At 33.4% G+C, this 21,171-nt stretch overlaps 1 protein-coding gene across 3 annotated transcripts in view; it reads left to right on the plus strand.

Moving 5' to 3' along the window:
• Nucleotides 1–21,171, plus strand: part of KRIT1 (KRIT1 ankyrin repeat containing) — a 48,630-nt gene that overhangs the window by 6,868 nt on the left and 20,591 nt on the right. For 2 of the 3 annotated variants that reach the window (XM_081288436.1, XM_081288438.1), the window contains 9 exons: nucleotides 7,663–7,755; nucleotides 8,313–8,442; nucleotides 9,039–9,282; nucleotides 9,493–9,608; nucleotides 9,826–9,969; nucleotides 16,023–16,179; nucleotides 16,820–16,927; nucleotides 19,229–19,385; nucleotides 20,137–20,288. In XM_081288436.1, coding sequence (XP_081144562.1) covers nucleotides 7,663–7,755; nucleotides 8,313–8,442; nucleotides 9,039–9,282; nucleotides 9,493–9,608; nucleotides 9,826–9,969; nucleotides 16,023–16,179; nucleotides 16,820–16,927; nucleotides 19,229–19,385; nucleotides 20,137–20,288 — 1,301 coding nt within the window. Of the gene's footprint in view, nucleotides 1–7,662; nucleotides 7,756–8,312; nucleotides 8,443–8,753; nucleotides 8,797–9,038; nucleotides 9,283–9,492; nucleotides 9,609–9,825; nucleotides 9,970–16,022; nucleotides 16,180–16,819; nucleotides 16,928–19,228; nucleotides 19,386–20,136; nucleotides 20,289–21,171 lie in introns of those variants that run through there. The other variant, XM_081288437.1, reaches the window with a different exon arrangement.

Raw genomic sequence — 21,171 nt, forward strand, 5'->3', positions numbered from 1 at the left:
TCTGTTCAAATTGTGTGTATCCTCCTGACTCAGTCTGGGCAAATCATATGACTTAAGAAATTTATCGATGTCTTCACTATCTTCTATTTTATTGGAATATAGGTTTTCAAAATAATTTCTAATTGTCTTCTGTATTTCTGTAGCATCTGTTGTGATATTGCCATTTTCATCCCGTATGTTAGTAATTTGAGTTCTCTCTCTTCTTCTCTTCGTTAGCATGGCTAAAGGTCTGTCGATCTTATTTATTTTTTCAAAGAACCAACTTTTAGTTTTGTTAATTTTTTCAATAGTTTCTTTTGTTTCAATTTCATTGATTTCCGCTCTGATTTTAATTATTTCTTGCCTTCTGCTACATTTGCTGTTGTTTTGCTCTTCCTTTTCTAGGACTTTGAGATGAAGTGTGAGCTCATTTATTTGTTGGTTTTTTCTTTTTTTGAGGAATGACCACCAGGCGATGAATTTTCCTCTTAAAACTGCTTTCATTGTGTCCCATAGATTCCAATATGTTGTGTCTGTATTTTCATTTATCTCTAAGAATTTTTTTATTTCCTCCTTTATGTCTTCTGTAACCCATTGATCATTCAGTAACATATTGTTCATTTTCCATGTGATGTAGGATTTTTCCTTCCTTCTTTTATCATTGATTTCCAGTTTCATTCCATTATGATCAGATAAAATGCAAGGTATTATCTCCACCCCTTTATATTTACTGAGGGTTGCCCTATGGCATAATATATGGTCTATTTTTGAAAAGGATCCATGTGCTGCTGAGAAAAAAGTATATCCATTTGATGATGGTTGATATATTCTATATATATCAGTTAAGTCTAGGTTATTGATTGTGATATTGAGTTCTATAGTTTCTTTATTCAACTTTTGTTTGGAGGATCTGTCCAATGGTGAGAGAGGTGTGTTGAAGTCACCCATAATTATTGTGTTGTGGTCTATTTGATTCTCGAACTTGAGGAGAATTTGTTTTATGAATGTCGCAGCACCATTATTTGGTGCATAAATATTGATAATTGTTATGTCTTGTTGGTGAATGGTTCCTTTTAACAGTATATAATGTCCTTCTTTATCCCTTTTGATTAACTTAGTCTTGAAGTTGATTTTATTCGATATGAGAATGGCCACCCCTGCTTGCTTACGAGGACCGTGTGCATGGTATATTTTTTCCCATCCTTTCACCTTCAGCCTGTGTATGTCTTTTCCAATCAGATGTGTCTCCTGGAGGCAGCATATTGTTGGATTTGTTTTTTTAATCCATGATACTAGCCTATGTCGCTTTATTGGAGAGTTTAAGCCATTAACATTCAGAGTTACTATTGATATATGGTTTGTACTTCCATCCATGTTTGATTATTTATCCTTTTTTTAAAAAATTTAGTTTGTTTCTCCATGATTATCCTTCCGCTCGCCCTCTGTCTTTACCGAGGCACTTCCCACTGATGGTTTTGGTTATTGTTTTTCATTTCTTCCTCATGTAGTACTTTGCTCAAAATGCTTTGCAATGCTGGTTTTCTGGCTGCAAATTCTTTTAACTTTTGTTTATCATGAAAGATTTTTATTTCGTTGTCATACCTGAAGCTTAATTTTGCTGGATACAGAATTCTTGGTTGGCATCCATTGTCTTTCAGTGTTTGAAATACATTGTTCCATGACCTTCTTGCTTTCAGTGTCTGTGATGAAAAATCCGTTGTTCACCTTATTGGTTTACCCCTGAATGTAATCTGTCTCCTTTCTCTTGTAGCTTTTAATATTTTCTCTTTGTTCTGTATATTGGATATCTTCATAACAATGTGTCTTGGCATTGGTCTACTGTGATTTTGTGTGCTCGGTGTCCTGTATGCATCTTCAGTTTTTATATCTGTTTCCTTTTTTATTTCTGGAAAGTTTTCTGTAATTATTTCATTCAGCCGGTTACTCATTCCCTTGGTTTGAATCTCTGTACCTTCTTCTATCCCAATGACTCGTAAGTTTGGTTTTTTTATGTTATCCCATAACTCTTGGATGTTTTTCTCGTGATTTTTTACCAGCCTTTCTGAGTTGGCTAGACTCTTTTCAAGATGATATATTTTGTCTTCATTATCTGACGTTCTGGCTTCTACTTGCTCCACTCTGTTAGTGATACTCTCAATTGAGTTTTTAATTTGGTTTATCGTTTCCTTCATTTCTAGAATTATTGTTTGATTATTTTTTATAATCTCTATCTCCTGATAAAGATGCTTAACTTCTTCTTTTATCTGTTTATGTAATTCATTCTCAATGTGTTCTTTCGCTGCTTGAATTTGGTGTCTCGTATCCTCTTTAAGGTTCCATTCCATCTGTCTAAGGTGTTCCTTGAGTTCTTTATATGACCATTTTTCTGATGACTCTAGGTCCTCCTGAATATTTAGGCTGTCCTGCATTGTTTGTACTCCTTTTCTTCCTTGCTTTTTGAAGCTGCTCATGTTACTTCTTGTTCTGTTTGACTGATGAGTTACTGTTTACTCCTACAAATTTATTAGATGCTTGGGAGGAAAGGTATTAGAAGGGAAGGGAAGAAGTCACTAAAGAGAATGAGAGTAAGCAGGTAGAATTCAAGGAAGGGGGGATAAGGTAATTGAAAAGAAATAAAAAGACAAAAGAAGAAAAAAAATAGGAAATAAAAAAAGAAAAAAAAATTTAAAAAATAATAAAAAAAATAAAATTAAAATTAGAAGAAAAAAATTTTTTAAAAAAGTGTAAAAAAAATTTTAAAAAACAACAAGAAAGAAAAATGAAAATGAAAGAAAAACCCAAATCAAAAAAAAGAGAAAAGAAAAAAAGAAAAAAAAAAACAAAAACTAATAAATGCAGTCTTAGAGTTTGATTAACTTCTCTTCCAGTAGGTGGCGCTGTGCCCACCAGGCCAAGTTTCTCCTGTCAGTAAGCGGGAACCAATCACTGTGCAGCAGCTCCTCCCAGACTGGGCGAGTCTCCAATCCTGAGTGCCTAGGGCCTCCTCTTGAGTCTAGTCACTTCCCACTTTTCCTCTAGCCAGGCCCCTCTCACGGGTGCCGCTCACCACAATACTGGCTACACGCCAGGTCTGCTGCTCCCGGGAGCCCTGTTTTCATGAACGACTGGGCACACTCTTCCAGTTTGCCATTCCCTCAGACCCTAAGTTTGTAGAGCTTGGGGCTGAGAATCCTCAGCGAATTTTACTTGCCCTCCGGTAGCCACGCCCCAGTAGCTGGTGCAAGAGATCTCAGCTGTCAGCACTGGTGGGAGCGGTAGTTCGGCGCCGCGGGTCCCGCACCACCTCTGATTCCCTCGGGCTGGCTATCGTGCTCACGGGAGAGCTGGGAGGGGCTCTTACAAGAGAGCTTTGAGGGGCCCTTAAGGTTTCCCCGATGTGTGGAGAGGGAAGGCTAGGGAATTACACACCTGTAGCCGCAGGTTTCAATGAGGTTATCTCCTCCGCCACAGTCTGATGACATCAGTTCTCTGCCATGGTGGTATCTCTTGCAAATGGCGACAGTTCGTTTCCCTTTGCCGGGTGACCAATGCAACGGGTGGGTCCTTACTGTCTCTCCCAAGCCCCGTTTCAAACCTGTGGCCACTACCTATGAAGGCTCGGTTGGCATTTACCTCCGTAGGATCAGAAGGGCTGACCAGTTGTTTCAGCCGGATGGATTAGTGCTGAGTCACAGCTGTTTGTCTGCGGGAAGCAGGCGAACGGGAGCTTGAATTCAGCCGATCCGGGCTCAGTGTGTGTTCTGAGAGGCCCAGACTGATCGCCCCAGATCCACGTCAGCTCAGCATTGCCTAGTGATCCTGAGCAAACAGATTTAGGTTGTTTACGACTCCCTATGTCTGCACAGCTGAAGAGGTCAGGGACTTGATCTCTCTGCGCCCGCCGCCATGTTGGAATTGCCGTCATTTTTTTTTAATCAATTAAAAATAAAAAAACTATGGGCTAGGGTTGTGGCTCAGCGGTAGAATGCTTTGCCTTGCACATGCAAGGCACTGGGTTCAATCCTCAGCACCAAATAAAAATAAATAAATAAAATAGAGGTATTGTGTCCAATGACAACTAAAAAAAATAAATATTTAAAAATAAAAACTATAATCAATTACAAATTACATTTGCTGAAAGTTTAGTTTTCTAGGTAAGTATCATTGAACTACTGTTTTTATGTTTCTACTCCAGTACAAAAGAAATTATAAACCTCTATCTTATAACTAAGTAAAAGTTAACATTCATGGATTATGGGAAATTCTGGAAGTTACCAGATAGCAGGGATTTTCTTTCCATTTGGCCATAGAAATAAGTCCCTTTTCTAAGAGTGAAACTAATGTGTAGACATACTAACCTTGAAAGATTGAGACACCATTTAAAATATTAAATAATGTATAGACATTGGCACCATTTAAAATATTAAATAATGTATAGACAGTAAAAGTGATTAAAAATTGATGATCCAATTTCTCAGGGTATATCCTTTTAACAAGCAAAAGTGGTCAGAAATTACAGAAACTATAAACTATGCCTAAGATTCAGGCATCATAATTAAAAAGATAATGCTTGCTTCAATCAAAAAGAAGTTGAAACCAATTGTTAGTGAGATAAAGAGTACCTCTCTGTGTCTGCTTTTGGTTTTTAAAGTTTATTCAGTTTTTTGTCGTTGTTCCCCTGTGGAAATTAGGTGTCTGATTCACCTGTTTTAGTAAAGATTATTTGTTGCAGACATATAGCCAGGTCTTATGATTTGTTAGTTTTTTTCCAATTTGTTTTCTAGACATAATCTAGCTGAGCTATACAGCTGTGTTATGACTTTCTGAGGTACCATTCACTTTATTGTATGATTCGAATAGGTTACTTCCACAGAAGAGCTTTAAGGGTTTTTGTGAGTTGGGACTCTGTTATAACTCAAGATTGTAAGAAGTTCCTCCATAACTTTGCAGATCTTTGATATATATTCTGAATCTCACAAAAAGAATCCTTTTTCCCTGATTATTGAATTTTTTTTTTTTAATAAAATGATCTAGAAACCATTTTTACCCTAGGGGGAAAGAAGCAGGATGAGGGGAAAGAGGAACATCCTTTTGGGATTAAAGTGTGTGAAAGACTGTGGATATCACAAATTTGCCAGTCTTTTGACTTCTCTGTCAAATTTTCATCTTCCACAATTGCCAAATTATTATAGTTATCAAGATTTATGGGGCCGGGGATGTGGCTCAAGCGGTAGCGCGCTCGCCTGGCATGCGTGCGGCCCGGGTTCGATCCTCAGCACCACATACCAGCAAAGATGTTGTGTCCGCCGAGAACTAAAAAATAATAAATATTAAAAAATTCTCTCTCTCTCTCTCTCTCTCATTCTCTCTTAAAAAAAAAAAAAAAAAGATTTATCCTGAGACTGAATCCATGAGACAGAAATCTGCTTAGTCTGTGAGGTATTTGAGCTGAAATAGATTAGTAATAATTTGCTGTGCATAAGCCAAGCTTTGCTACTAGGTTCATTCACCCAAAAGGGGGATGGGAGAGGTGTCAGTATTAACAAAAATTCCCCTGACCCAGAGTACTAGGCAGTTTCCCTTAGGAAGAATTATAAATGAAGCATGCCTAGTAAAATTTTACCCATTTAGACAATAAAATATACTAATATATTTTCAGGCAGCTTTTAATGAACACAAATAGAGGAATTTACTATTAATCTCCTTTTCAATTGAGCTTTTGTAAATGTCTAAGGGTTTGGGGGGGTCTCTGTTTTGTTTTGTATTAGTTTGGGTGTTTATTTGTTTTTGGTGTTGGAGATGAAACTCAGGAACTCACACATGCTAATAAGCAGGTGCTATGTCCCAATGATTCATTGTATAGGTGTCACATGGAAATCACAAACAACTACAGTAGCAGTAGGTATGCTTTGCATTTTGTGTAGTACTCTATATGCTTTGCTACCACATTTATTCCTGAAATTCTTTAATTGGTCCTGTGAGTTGGTATGTGGACATTTTCACAACTGTAATTGGAAATGCAGATATAAGTTGTCACCTATAAAGAGCATGTTGCTGTTAATTGAGGAATTAGAACTAAACCCTCACATCTCATTTTGAAGTCAGTGCCTTTTTTTCCTTCCACAACAGATCTCATAGTTACAGATATGATTTGTAAAATAGGCAGTTCAACAGTAAATGTGAACCAGATCTGGGAAAGCAGCAAAGCAGGAAGGATCGAGTAAATAGGAGACCTCAAGACAGACAAAAGAGGGGCTGGGGCTATAGCTCAGTGGTAGATCACTTGCCTCTACACGTGTGAGGCACTGAGTTCAATCCTCAGCACCACATAAAAATAAATAAATAAAGATATTATGTTCTTCTACTACTAAAAAAATATTTTTAAAAAGACAAAACAAATAGTGCCTCGACATTTATTAGAATGTTATTCTATATCTAACATTTATACTTTGAACAAGTGTCCATTTTGTAAAATAATTTTGGGGACTATAATAGAAAAGGCCTTAAGAACTAGAAATAATGTGGCTAGGGTTGTAGCTCAGCGGTAGAATGCTTGCCTAGCATGTGCAAGGCCTTGGGTTCGATCCTCAGCATCACATAAAAAATAAATTAATTAATTAAAGGTATTGTGTCCAACTACACCTAAAAAATAAATATTAAAAAAACTAGAAACACTAACTGATATTTTATGAATACATGAAATTATTTATCTGTTTAACTACTTATCCACAGAGTAATCCCATTGCTAGCTATTGTATTTCTTGAAGGGAGAAGATCGGAAATTGATAAATTTGATGAATATCATAGCAAAGGAACCTAGACAATGAGGGGTTTTAGAGTATAAGATTAGTAGTTTATTAGTGATGGCCTACTTAATGCCAAATTAAGGTAAACAGACTCAAGAATTGTGATTACGACTCAAAACATTAGTTTGTAGCCCAATCAGATTCTAATAAAAGTTAATATTGAGGATGGAAGATGAGTATTTAAATAACAAAGAGCTACCATTTAAGATTTTGTAACTTTCATATACTACTCTGCCTCAGTGAACCCAGACTGTAATAAAATTACCACCTTTATCAGAGCTGAGTGAGGAAGTATGTTTGTTGACCTTACAGGATGCCTTGCTGTTGGACCTGCTTTCTCAGTCCTTAGCAGAACAGTTTTCCTTGCTATACATAGGAAACTTCTCTTCTAGTAAGTGAAACTATGACCTTAAATGTACTAGCTCACTACAGGATGATCCTGTTATAATCAGAATTATTATTTTTATTAGTATATGTAATAAAACTGATTTTTAAGCATATTTCAGTTCCTCTTATGTTGTCTTAAAATTTTTTTCTTTTCTTTTTAAACTTGTTTTTTTATTTGCAGTACATGGGATCAAACACAGATATTATGTTCTTGATCAAACACAGATATTATGCCTTGCCTAAACTAAGACAAGTGCTCTACTACTGAGCTATATCCGTAATTCCTAAAGATTTATTTTCTAATTTGTGAGTTAATTTATCAGACTTAAAAGTCTGTTATTTTAGGGCTAGGGATATAGCTCAATTGGTAGAGTGCTTGCTTCATATGTACAAGGCCCTGGGTTTAATCCCCAGCACCAAAAAAAAAAAAAAAAAAAAAAAAAAAAAAGTCTGTTTTTTTTATCTTTGCTGCCTTTCTTAAAATGATTAGGAAAACGAGTGGTACTAATGAAGAAATTTCCTCTGGATGGAGAGAAGATGGGCAGAGAAGCATCATTATTTATTGTTCCATCAGTTGTCAAAGGTACAATCTCTATCTTATATTTATTACTTTAGATGCTAAGTGAAAGTTTATTGAGGAACTTAGAAGTTTGCATTTATAGTTACTATTGGGATACTGTTATAAAATACATGTTAAGTTCATAGAAAAAATTTTGACTTGACAAAAATGTTTCAATTTCAAATTAATGTATATCTTCTTGGCTTTGTATATTGGTTAGTATACAAGCATTATTGGCTAACCAGTGATGCTTTTATTTCAGTTTTTTAAATAGGATGGAAAAGTGAGGAGGGAGGGTATAATTGAGATTAAAAGTACTTAGGTTAAAATCAGGAATTTTTCAAATGATATACCGTAGATAGAATAGAAATAGATATTTAAGTATTCTGGGAAATAAACAGATTATGATCAAAGCCTATTTTGTTATTGAGGATAAGAAATGTCAATAATAGTTCTAAAATATACTGCCCAATTGTAGTATTTGTAATATTTATATTACATAGATGTAATGTATAATATGACTCACTTCATAATGTAGATATAATCCTTTTTATGATGGTACCATTCTTTTTTTTTTTCAGATAATACTAAATATACATATACTCCAGGATGCCCAATATTTTACTGCTTACAGGATATTATGCGAGTCTGTAGTGAATCCAGTACTCACTTTGCAACACTTACAGCAAGAATGTTAATAGCCTTGGATAAGTAAGATGTACCATTAAATATATTTTTTAATTAATCAGATACATGTTTATACTGGAAATTAGTCCGATATAGACACTTTTAAAATAATATATGTATTAAGAAATCGTATGTTTTTCAATTATAAAATAAAAATGAAAACCACCCAAGGCAAGATTGGCTTATCTGTTTAGAGCATGTTAATTTTATTAAAAAATAACAAACACTGCCCTGACCTTGGAATTAAGATTCTTCTGTAACAAAACTGGATTTAGTGTTTAGATATTCTTATTAATATAAGTCATTTAATCTCTCCCTTTGTCTTTCTCTAACAGTAGGACTCTTATCACCTACATCTCAGTGGTGTAAATTTTGAAGGTACTTCATTTTTTGAAAGGAGTTTTTATCATTACTATAGCATATACATTTTTAAAAATTGTTTACTTGTGTCTATTAACAAAAGTTTTATTAACAAATGAGGTACTTAGCCAACACTAATGAAGATTATAAAAATCCAAGTGTAATATTAGAAAGTATCACATATCAGAATTAATAGTCTACCGTTTCATCTTCATTTTTGAACAAGTGTTTTTACTACCTCTTTTTTTCTATTTTGCCAGGTGGTTAGATGAACGTCATGCACAGTCTCACTTTATTCCAGCTTTATTCCGACCTTCTCCACTTGAGCGTATAAAAACTAATGTCATAAACCCTGCATATGCTACTGAATCAGGCCAGGCAGAAAACTCACTACATATGGGGTATAGTGCATTAGAAATAAAGAGTAAAATGTTAGCCCTAGAGAAAGCAGATACCTGTATTTATAACCCTTTGTTTGGATCAGATCTTCAATATACAAATCGGGTAAGAGTTGAATTTTGGCTTTGGTTTCAAAAGTCATTTCATGTCAAGTGTAATTTTTTTCTGAGATGTATGTGTGTGTGTGTGTGTGTGTGTGTGTATAGTTATTTGTAAACAAACATTAAGATGATATCCATGCTGTATTTATATACATAAAGGTCAATTATTAAAAGCTCTTAAGTTTTTCTTTTTGTTTTGTTTTCTACTTTCTAGGTAGATAAAGTGGTAATAAATCCATACTTTGGTCTAGGAGCTCCAGACTACTCAAAAATACAAATTCCCAAACAGGAAAAATGGCAGAGAAGCATGAGCAGTGTCACAGAAGACAAGTACTTTTTTGGTTTTACTCCATATTGTTAACCTTAAAAATATATTACTTAAAATATTGTTTAAAATAATACGTGCTATAATTTTGCAACCTAGTTAATAGTTTACTTATAGCTGCTCAGTTATATGTAGCTTTAATAGGTGTGTCACATTTGTTTTGAAACAATTTCAATTTAAACAATGCTGTTTGCATTTTTTTACTTTCTTTTTAATAATTAGAGAACGACAGTGGGTAGATGATTTTCCTCTTCATCGAAGTGCCTGTGAAGGAGATTCAGAATTACTAAGCCGTCTTCTCAATGAGAGATTTTCAGTCAACCAATTAGATAGTGACCACTGGGCACCCATTCATTATGCATGCTGGTAAATGAATTACTTATTCTTTTCTTTCTAGAGAGAATAAATTCTTAGTATTAAATATTAATATATCTTATCAAAAAGACTATTATCATTTCAGACACTTTTTTCCACTATGGTTGCCTTCTGAGCTTTCTGTTTTGATCTTGTGATTACTGTGTATGTGCTACTGTTCAGAATTGCAAGGTCTGACCCATGGGGAAAGTACTGCCATTGTTAATAGGGATCATCAAGTCTTACCGTAGGATAGTTAATAACTAGTAAATGTCACTGCTGAACCCAAGGTCCCTTATTTACCTTGCAGTGTCTTTTGTTTTATATTGGGTTTATGTTGTATTATTTTATCCTTATTATAAAGTTTGAATGTGTTAATAACATAGGAAATTATCCTCTTCATTCTTTGGGAAATGGTGGTTATCAGAAACCTTCATTAGAATCAGAACCTTCCATTTTATTAGATGTGGGGGTTTGAAAAGAATCGGAGTTAGCTCTTAACACTACTTGCCTGATGTAGCTCTTACTGTCCTACTCTTTTCACATAATATACTATTTCCCCTTAGCTGGGCTGAGTTTTCAATATTGGTGGCTGTAGTTAACAGAATGCCCATTGTCTCAAAAGAACATGATTATATTACAATTTTTTTCTATAAGAAAGTTATTTTTGACCTGTTGTTTAAAGTATAGTACCATACTACTTACTAACCGTTAATTGTCCACAATATCTTAGCTGTGCAATGTTAAGCAAGGAACTTCACATATTTGCATCTTAGTTCATTTATCTGTATGTAAAATACAATAACTAGACCATTTCTAGAGTTCATTCCAATTCAGAATTCTTTTGATTTCTCTAATTCTAATATTTGTGATCAAGTATCTAAATTTAGTTGCTTTTAAAGTATTTTTTTTTCTGTTTTCTTAAAAATAAGCTCTTTTATTTGGTAAACTTGCTCTTATGTTTTCAGTTTGGGAAATTTTTATATTTATATTTAGGGTTACCCTAAATCATGCTTAGGTTATCTACTAGTTGTTGCCTCAGATTACTGATAAATACTGATGATGTAAATAATACTAAAAGAAATTGCATGCTTTACCTGTAGATAAACAAAAAAGGTATAGCATATAGATCAAACCCCAAACAACTACACTGTGGGATTGGGAAAGGCCAAGGCAGTGAATTGTAGTTTATGGCAGGAGATTTTTTTTCTTCTCTAATAAAAAAAATGGTAGTGTTTTCTACTACATGTTATATAAAAGCACTAGTCTAGCATTTAACATATTTTGGAAGGTATTTAAGTTTCAATCGCATCTGTTATTCCTAAAAGTATGACCATTGCCAAGTTACTTAACTGCTTTAAGGGTTTGTTTCCTTATGTATAAGATGGACTTCAAAATGATACTTTCCCTAAGATTAAAAAAGAAAATACAGGGCTGAGGTGTAACTCAGTGGTAGAGCACTTGCCTAGCATACTGAGGTTCAGTCATTAGCACTATATCAAAAAAGAAAAATGAAGATAGGGTTCTTTGAGGACACATAATAAGCACTTAATAAAGTTGGCTTTTATTAAATATTGTTGTAGTTGAGGTGATAGCTCAATAGCAGAGTATATGCTTATTAGCATGCATGTATGCGTGAGACCCTGGGTTCAATCTGCAGCACCCCCCCCCAAGAAGAAAAAAAATGTTAAAATGTAAAGATGTTGGTGTCTCATTCTAAAACTTATTAAGCTATAGTATTTTAATTTCAGCTTCTTGTTAATAGAGTACACCAAGGAAAATTTGATAAAATTAATTTTCCTAGAAGTACCGATCACCAGACATAGTATGGGTCACCTTTCAATACTTTTAATCAGATGCATCATTTGATTGGTATGAATTTGAATAAAGAATGGTTTATTTAATTAAGAATTTAAATTAATTTATTTTGGAATATACTCTTATTCAGTACAATGATCTAGGAGGGGACACTGAACTATCACAGCCTAAACTCTGGGGCTTGTCCAGTCTTTATAAGGTTAAACAATGTTTTACTCCTCTTGATCTGTTTTCTCATCTTTAAAATGAGGGTATTTGCCAAGTGTGGTGGCACAGGCTTTCAATCCTAGCAGCTCAGGAGTTCTGAGGTAGGAGGATCACAAGTTCCTGGCCAGCCTCAGCAACTTAGTGAGGCCCTAAGCAACTTAGTGAGACCATGTCTCAAAATAAAAAGGGCTGGGGATATGGTTCAGTGGTTAAGAACCCCTAGGTTCAATCCCTGGTACCAAAAAAGAAAAGAAAAGAAAAGAAAAAGAATAAAATAAAATGAAGCCAGGCATGCTGGCATACTCCTATAATCTCAGCGACTTGGGAGGCAGAAGATAAAGGATTTTAAGTTTCAAGCCAGCCTCAACAACTTAGCAAGAATCTGTCTCAAAATAAAAACTACGAAATTGGACTGGGGGATGTGGCTCAGTGTTTAAGTGCCCCTAGGTTCAACTCGGGTACCAAAAATAAGTAAGTAAACCAATGATGGTTTTGATTAGATAAGTACTTTTCAAACTTTTTGGTCTCAGGACCTATTTTTCCTTTTAAAACTTATAGAATCAACAAAGAGTTCTTTTTTGTTTATGTGGAATTAATGTTATTTACTACATTAAAAATGAAAACAGAAAAATAGCCTAAATATTTAGTAATGCATTTTAAAATAATAAACATGTATTAGCATAATACAAGTTTATAAAAGTGCCATATTTTCCAGAATAAAAAAATTAATGAGAAGAGTGGCATTGTTTTACAGTCTTACAAATCTCTTTACTGTCTTTATTTAATAGACTCTTACATCTGCTTCTGCCTTTAGTATGTGGCAAAACATGTCACACAGCTTCTAGAAAACTTCATACTAAGAAGTAAATGAGAATGAAAAGGGCAAATACTATCTTGTATTATTATTATGAAAATATTGACCTCGAAGACACCCTGAAAATTTTTTAGCAGTCCTTATGAATTTCTGTATCTCTTTTTGAGGATCATTTAATTATATCACCCCTAGGATTGTTCAAAGCTGTTAAAATTCCTTAATCAGTGATCAGTCACCTAAATACATAATTTATGGAGTTATCATTTTCTCAAATTATTTAAATTGACTTTTACTCCATATTTTCAATGTGTCACCACTTGTAAATGTCTCATAGCCCATATTTTGTCACCTCTTTGCCCTTTCTATGCCAGACTCTCCGTTTTGGATCAAATCACTGTCTTCTTTCTCTGATAGTACTTTTAGGCATTAGTTCATTGCTAGAAAGTATTTTTAGAACTATGAGATGATATGGCTCACTATGAATTAATCCATCTGATTTCATTGGGGTCTTCACTGTAGCTTAGCTTTGCTTCATTCTCTTTGCTTCATTCATTCTGTCATGCTTTTGGTCTTCCCCTACAAACTATTCTAAAGCTTTCTACTCCTAAATATGTAAATGCTAACTATTTTCATTCTTAACTTTCATAACTCCCTATACTCTTTTACCCCCTATTTTCAAAGAAAGGTGAAAACAGAAATGTACTTCTTTACCCCAATGATAAGTTTTTGTCTCCATACATCTTCTCATCTTCTGTATAAGATAATGCATGCAAATGTTTCCCATTCAAATCACCATTTCCTTTCTTTTCTTTCTTTTTTTTTTTTTTTTTTCTGTACCAGAGATTGAACTCGGAGGCATTCAACCACTGAGCCGCATCCCCAGTCCTATTTTGTATTTTGTTTAGAGACAGGGTCTCACTAAGTTGCTTATAGCACCTTGCTAAATTACTGAGGCTAGCTTTGAACTCTTGATTCTCCTGCCTCAGCCTCCCAAGCCACTAGGATTACAGGCATGTGCCACTGCTCCTGGCACCATTTTCTTTTTCAAACTTTCTTTGCTCTTGCCTTCATGCATGATTCTCTGTCCCTACATGTAAAGAACCTTAATTTGAACTTGCTACCTATTCTAGCTACGGTCCTGTTTCTTTCCTTCCTTTCAAAGCCACTTCAAAGGTGAATGGGCCACATTCTCTTGTTTTCTGTGTCACAATCTTCATAAACATTCTTTACCTTCTCTGAGTTTTTAATCTTTCCCTGCCCTGCATATTGTTGACCGCCCCTTTATTCTAAGAACAAATTGGAGTTGCAGGAGTGTAATGAGACTTTAATAAAACTTAAAATAAATGCAAGATTTTATTGTTAATCTATCACTATTATTAATGAAATATTGGCCTCCATTCTATGATCCAAGCATGTATAGGAACGTGGAAAGTACAAAGATTCAGAAAACCAGATTCTAACTCTGGCTAGTAACTATGAGACTTGGACAAGTTACTTAACTGACTTCAAGCTTCATTTTTCTCATTCTTCGAATTCGTGTTTGTATTAATTATTTTTATTATTACTTCTAGGATTATTCCTGCATTATGACTTTCCCTGAAAGGCTATGTTTCAAAATGCATTTATTGTTCTAAGAGGATCATCTTTCTCTAACTTCTCTCTCGGAAAGATTTTATCTATTCTTCCAACCTTAATAGTAATTCATTTCAGTTAAATGATTGTACATAATCTAGATAGATATTCTAAGCCTTTGCCTCTCTTCTGAGAACCAATCCTGCATTTTCAATTGCCTACTTAACAGTTTAGTCATGCATCTTTTGTGCATAAGGCATTTTGGAGAATGCAATGACATTATCTCTACCCTTAATGAACTTCCAGGGTAACAGAAGAAGTATATAAATAAGAATGAAATTAGTTAAAATGAGGTGAGTCCCATAAGAGTAACAAAAATAAAGTGCTAAAATGTATTATTAGGAATATAGAGAAATTTATCCTAAACCATTTCAAAGGATTAATAGAATTCAATCTGAACAAAATGAGGAAGAATAGAAGAGCATGTTGATAGCAGAGAACACCAGCAAAAGTCACATGAATAAGAAGGGATAGGATACAAGTGAACAATTCAGAGTATAGAAAAACCATAGAGTTTGTGAAAGGGGAAAAGCGTTCAGGGCAAATCAGATCAATTCTAATTAATGTACTGTTTTCCTTCAAATATCTAAAACCAAATTTCCATTCACCTTCTCTCCTTCCATCCTCTTCTTTCGAAACAACAGATTATTTTTCACCATTGCTTCTGATTGCAATGTTTCATAAATCTTTGGCCGTAATCAAGATGTTGACTCACTATGTCTGGCACATGCTTTGTACTCTTCTGAGACCTTGCTTATCTCCCTTTAACATTTCTTATGTTCTTTCTTATTTCAAATCTGTTCAAATTGCTCTTTCAAAACACTTCCTGAGAAGACAAAACTCATTCATCTTTTCAAATGTTTTAAATAATTAAATATATGCCATTTTGATTTGACAGTTGTGAAGTCCCATTTGTGTTGTTATCCTAAATTCTTAAATCTAACAGTACAAAGTACAAAAGTTATAAATTATGTAATTTATCCATGTTAATGTCTTGCCTGATTAATTAAACCCTTCAGAGCAGGGTTCTGTATCGTATCTTTGTGTCTTCCACATAGTTTAATGTAGCACCCACATATAGGATTGTCTTTGGGCCTCTTTTGTAATTCATGGTCAGGCCTACATGTAAAACATTCCCATAATATTGTTTATGACTTACTTTCTGATTCTAAACTTTTTTTTTTTCCTTTTTTCGTGCTGGAATTGAACTCAGGGTCTTGCATATGATAGCACATGCTCTACCACTATACTGTATCCCCAACTTCTCTTAACCTATTTTTAACTAAAAATTATATCTTCCTAATTTATAACTTTTGTACTTTATATGGAGTGTTTCTCCATCACCTTCTTTATTTTATATTTGGTTATATTTTCTCTCAATTGATCAGAAATAGAATTGAGCCAAAATAATTAATAAAAAGTCCCTAACCCTTGAGAGTATTTTTTGTCAGAGTTTTAATCCATTAATGCTTTACATCTGTCCTAGAAAAGCCTTAGATTTCTTGGATATTAGCTGAATTTTGGATTTTTTTAAACATTCCAGATGATTTTTTTTTTAGGTAAGTTTCTTTTTTTTTTTTTTTTTTTTTTGTAGGTATGGAAAAGTTGAGGCCACTCGTATATTATTAGAGAAAGGAAAGTGCAATCCAAACCTTTTAAATGGACAGCTGAGTTCTCCTCTTCATTTTGCTGCTGGAGGAGGACATGCTGAAATAGTACAGATTCTCCTAAACCATCCAGAAGTTGACAGAGTAAGTTATTTCCCTATTTATCCCCATCCCAAGCAGTAAATAACATGTAATGACACTGAAATATTCCATTGTACATTTGAAAGGTCAGCTAAAAAATAAAAATAAATTTCATTTTATAGACTAAGTAATATTTATGTATGAGCTGTGCTCTTGAGCATACATTTTAAATGTTTTTTTATCCTGACAAAATATACCTCATGTAAAATTTATGATTTTATTTACATTTAAGTGCACAATTCAGTGGCATTGAGTACATTCTCACATTATTGTGCAACCATTACCACTACCCTTTACCAGAATCATAAAATTTTTACCACTTTTCATTTTATATTCTATTTCCCAAAATATGTCTTGAGAAAGAAAAAAAGATGGTCTATCCACATAGTAACAAGTGTTTCTAAAGGGCAAAGTAAAAACATAACAAAAACTGTTGTATCTGTATCAGAACTTTTAAAAATCAATAATCTCATTGACTAGTGCTTTCAGTCTTTTAACTTTGGCAATTCTTGTTTGATATAGAATATGTACGATGTAGCCTTAATATTTACTGAACACTTTGCATTAATCTTTTTTTATGAAATTCTGATTAATTGAATGTTTTCCCTTAGAAAACTATTTTTAATGTCTCCCACATTTTTAGCACATAACAGACCAACAAGGAAGATCCCCATTAAATATTTGTGAAGAAAACAAACAAAACAACTGGGAAGAAGCAGCAAAATTGTTGAAGGAAGCCATTAACAAACCAGTAAGGATTACATTTATCAATAGTCAAACGTAGCTTTTAAATTGATAGATAATTTAAGGACCTGTGGCAAGAGTGAAAGGATACAAGCTTAGATGACTCTTTACTATTGTAAAACTCATGTATTAAATTTGTTGTCGTTCTTAACATTTGAACTTTTTTTTTTTTTTTTTTTGGTACTGGAGATTAAACCCAGAGGTGCCCAAACACTGAGCCATATTCCAGCCCTTTAATACTTTATTTTGAAATGGGATCTCACACTAATTTGCTTAGGGCAAACTGAGTTATGAGGCTGGCTTTGAACTCTCGATCTTCCTGCCTCCTGAGTTGCTGAGATTACAAGGCATATGCCACTGCACCTGGCTGAATATTTATTTTTATATAACCAAATGAACTGGAAAAATGAATAAAACTTCCAAGATAATTAATCTAATTTGGGGACTAGGGATGTAGGTCAGTGATAGAGTTCATGCTTAGCAAGCACAAGACCTTGGGTTCAATCTCTTTCACCAGAAAAAGAAGAAAACATAATTTCCAGTATAATCTCTAATTTCCAGTATAATCTTTTGTGTGTGTGTGTGCTAGGGATTGAACCCAGGATCTTGTGCATGCAAGGCAAGCACTCTGCGAACTGAGCTATATCCCCAGCCCCCAATATAATCATTCTAAAACAGGGATTTATTCTGAGAAATGCATCATTAGGCAATTTCATCATTATGTGAACAACATAAAGTATTTTTACACAAACCTAGATATCATATATAGCCTTTTATATACGTAGGCTGTATTGTATATAGCATTAGGTATGTCATCAACTAAAATGTTCAATGATGCACAAATGTAACTTGATGTGTTGAGTAAAATAATTCTGATTATTCATTGAAGAATATTTCTGTATTAGCCCTTCTAAACAACATTTTATATTTGTAAATTCAGCATTGAACATAATTTATTAATTTAGTCTCAGCAAGTTAGTGAAAACTTCCTCCCCCTCACAAACGTTGAAATAGGTGATTTCCTGGCTCTATTTTTCTGCTATTTCAACCTAGTCTTCCCATCTAATTATGCCCAAAATAAACTGATAAATCTAATGACAAATACACATTGTATTATAAAGATTAAAGTTTAATTTAGAATTAGCATTGACATTAAGATGGAGAAGAGGGCTTGGGGCATAGTTCATTGATAGAGCACTTGATTAGCATGTGCAAAGCCCTGGAGTTCCATCCCCAGCACCATAGACAAACAAAACAAAAGCAAGAATGGAGAGGAATTTACAATAAGAAGAAATTGTTATGCCTAAAAGTTATAGTGATTATAAAACTATTATTAATTTAAAAACTATTTGAAAACTTAAAAACCAGATAAAAAGGTTTATACCAACAGATGTAACTGATACTCCCGAGCCTTTCTAGATACTAACCATCAACTAGTCAATAAGTATTTATTTAGTTTATCTGTGAATCTAACCCCATGGAATACTCTTGAAAATGGTAAGGAACACATAATGTCTTCCATTAGGAAATGTTACATACAGACTCACCACACATATACATTTTGTCAAAATACTATTCCAAGACCATAAGACAGAGACAAGAAATGATAAGCAATAGAGACACCTTATGTTACACTTCATTACAATTAATTTTCTAACTGTATAGTTATAACACATTTTTATTTCTGGCATAATTTTTATATTTTGAACGGATAAGAAGAGGAATCAAGTACTTCAGTCCAAAATGATTTGGCCTATATGTTACTTGGGAGCATCAGGTACTTCCTGTAACACTTTTATTTGAGTTTTTCTGAATTAAAGGAAGGAAGCTAGCCAAAATTTGTTGTTCTACAACTTTTACCTTCAGAGTCTTTCGTTATAAAAGACTTCTCAGTACAAGTTACTGCTGCTACCATATCTTTAGTATGATTTATGACCCATTATGCTTATTGAGTACTTGACTAAAACTTAGTTCAGTGACCAAGTCTATATTTCCCATATATTTACCTTTTACATTAACAACTATGAAATATCCTCCCAGAAGAATTTGAATTTTAAAGAACCATTTTCTTTAGTTGCCCAAAATTATTTGACAGAACATTCAGAAGAAAATAATTTAGAAAATATAAATAATGGAAGTAAAATGTTTTAAAATATTATCAACAAGTTCTCATTTGAAGCAGCTTTCTGATATTTTTGTATTAGAAATCTATTCTAAAAGATTAGAAGTTAAAAGTAAAGTGTTTTATTGGACTGTGTTAGGTAATTTTTAAGCAGTTTTCCTAATTTATTATCATTCCTTATCCTAGTATGAAAAAGTTCGAATATATAGAATGGATGGATCATACCGTTCTGTAGAACTGAAACATGGAAATAATACCACAGTACAGCAGATAATGGAAGGAATGCGTCTCTCTCAAGAAACTCAGCAGTATTTCACTATTTGGATCTGTTCAGAAAACCTTAGTAAGATAGTTTTTATTTTATTGTTTAAACACCATTATTCCTTTTTGGAAATAAAATGGTAAACTTCAATGTAACATTTATCATTTGCTTTAAATTTTAAGTAATACCATGTTATTCTCTTTTGTATAAATTATTAGTGTTCAAACTGCTGAAACAGGTGAGCCCTTAAGGCCCCTTCCCTCCTTCATTTAAAGCATTTTGTAACTAGTAAAAACCAAAAATTTTCTTCTCCTGCAACAACATTTGATTTGAATGCCATTAAATGTATTGTTTATATTGACTCTCTCAAAATAATCCACATGTTCTTTTCTTTACATTAGTTTTCCAGCAAACCTTTCTAGTTAACAGCAAGTTAATGTGTGTGTATAAATAAATGCATATATATACGTTTTTTCCCACACAAAGTATTGCATAGGTAAAGAATTTAATTGATAAAGGTTGGTTACCTAATGGTTTAATTGTATCTTTGACACAAAATTTTATTGATTGTGATATAATTAAATAGGTTATAATGGAATTAAAAATTTCACGCACATTTGATAAATTTGCTAGATGAATTATTCTTATATTAAAAACAAGCAGTTATCTACAAATTAGGTAATAGTAAAGATTAAATAGTGATTTAAATTTAGACTTTTAATTTATATATATTCAGTACTTAAGTGCCCATAGTTTAGAATAAAATTTTTATATGCATTGGCATAATAATTTTTTTTACATTATCATTTATAAAAGGAAAGATGTTTTTCAGGCCTTCAGCTCAAGCCTTATCATAAACCTTTGCAACATGTTCGTGACTGGCCAGAAATACTTGCTGAATTGACTAATTTGGATCCCCAAAGAGAATCACCACAGCTTTTCCTAAGAAGAGATGTGAGACTTCCTTTGGAAGTTGAAAAAAAGGTTTGTTTGGAAATCTTTTTATGGTCATTTAAATACACAAAATCTATTAGGTTCCTGTTATAGGCACTACATGCAGAAATTGCACTATTCCTGTACCAAAGAGTTTTACTTCTGTTTTTATATTCAGTCCTTATATCTTTGTGGTGATTAATAGAGTTTCATTTGTCTACTTACAAAACACTTGGTTAGGGCTAAGGTTGTGTGGCTCAGTAGTAGAGCACTTGCCTAGCATGTGTGAGGCAATGGGTTTGATTCTTAGCACCACATATAAATAAATAAAATATAGGTCCATTGACAACTAAAAAATATTTTTTAAAAATGGCCTCTTGGTTAGTAGTTTTTTCCTTTCTATTCCATTATCTTAAAGATTTTTTTAATTGTTTTTCTTGTAAAAAGAAAGAGGAAAGCAACCCCCCCCACACACCAAAAAATAATTAATAAAATAGCAATTGGATGAAACAGTTTATATAAAAAATAATTTTGGTGGGAGGAATAGTTAGGAAGTATGAATTTTAAAAAGGGCTAATCAGTTATGTAAATTTTGAAAGAGTTACAGGAAAGAACACTGAAAATAAAAAAACAATGTTGAAAAACTAAGACACACCTGAATATCTAGAAAGATCCCCATGTTCAAGGAGAGGAATATTTAATATTGTTGAACTGTCAATACTAGCATAGTTATCTACAGGTTTAATACAACCCATAATAAAATTTCAAAGCCTTTTTTACAGAATTTAAAGGATGACTTTTAAATTCATATGTAATTACAAAGGACCTCAAATAGACAAAGCAATCTTGAAGAGAGAAGAATAAACTTAGGAGATTCACCTTTCCCAATTTTAAACCATACTGCTACAAAGTTCAAAACATTTTGGTAGTATTC

This window comes from Spermophilus citellus (genome assembly GCF_964194105.1).
Source record: "Spermophilus citellus genome assembly, chromosome: 3".
NCBI lineage: Eukaryota > Metazoa > Chordata > Mammalia > Rodentia > Sciuridae > Spermophilus > Spermophilus citellus.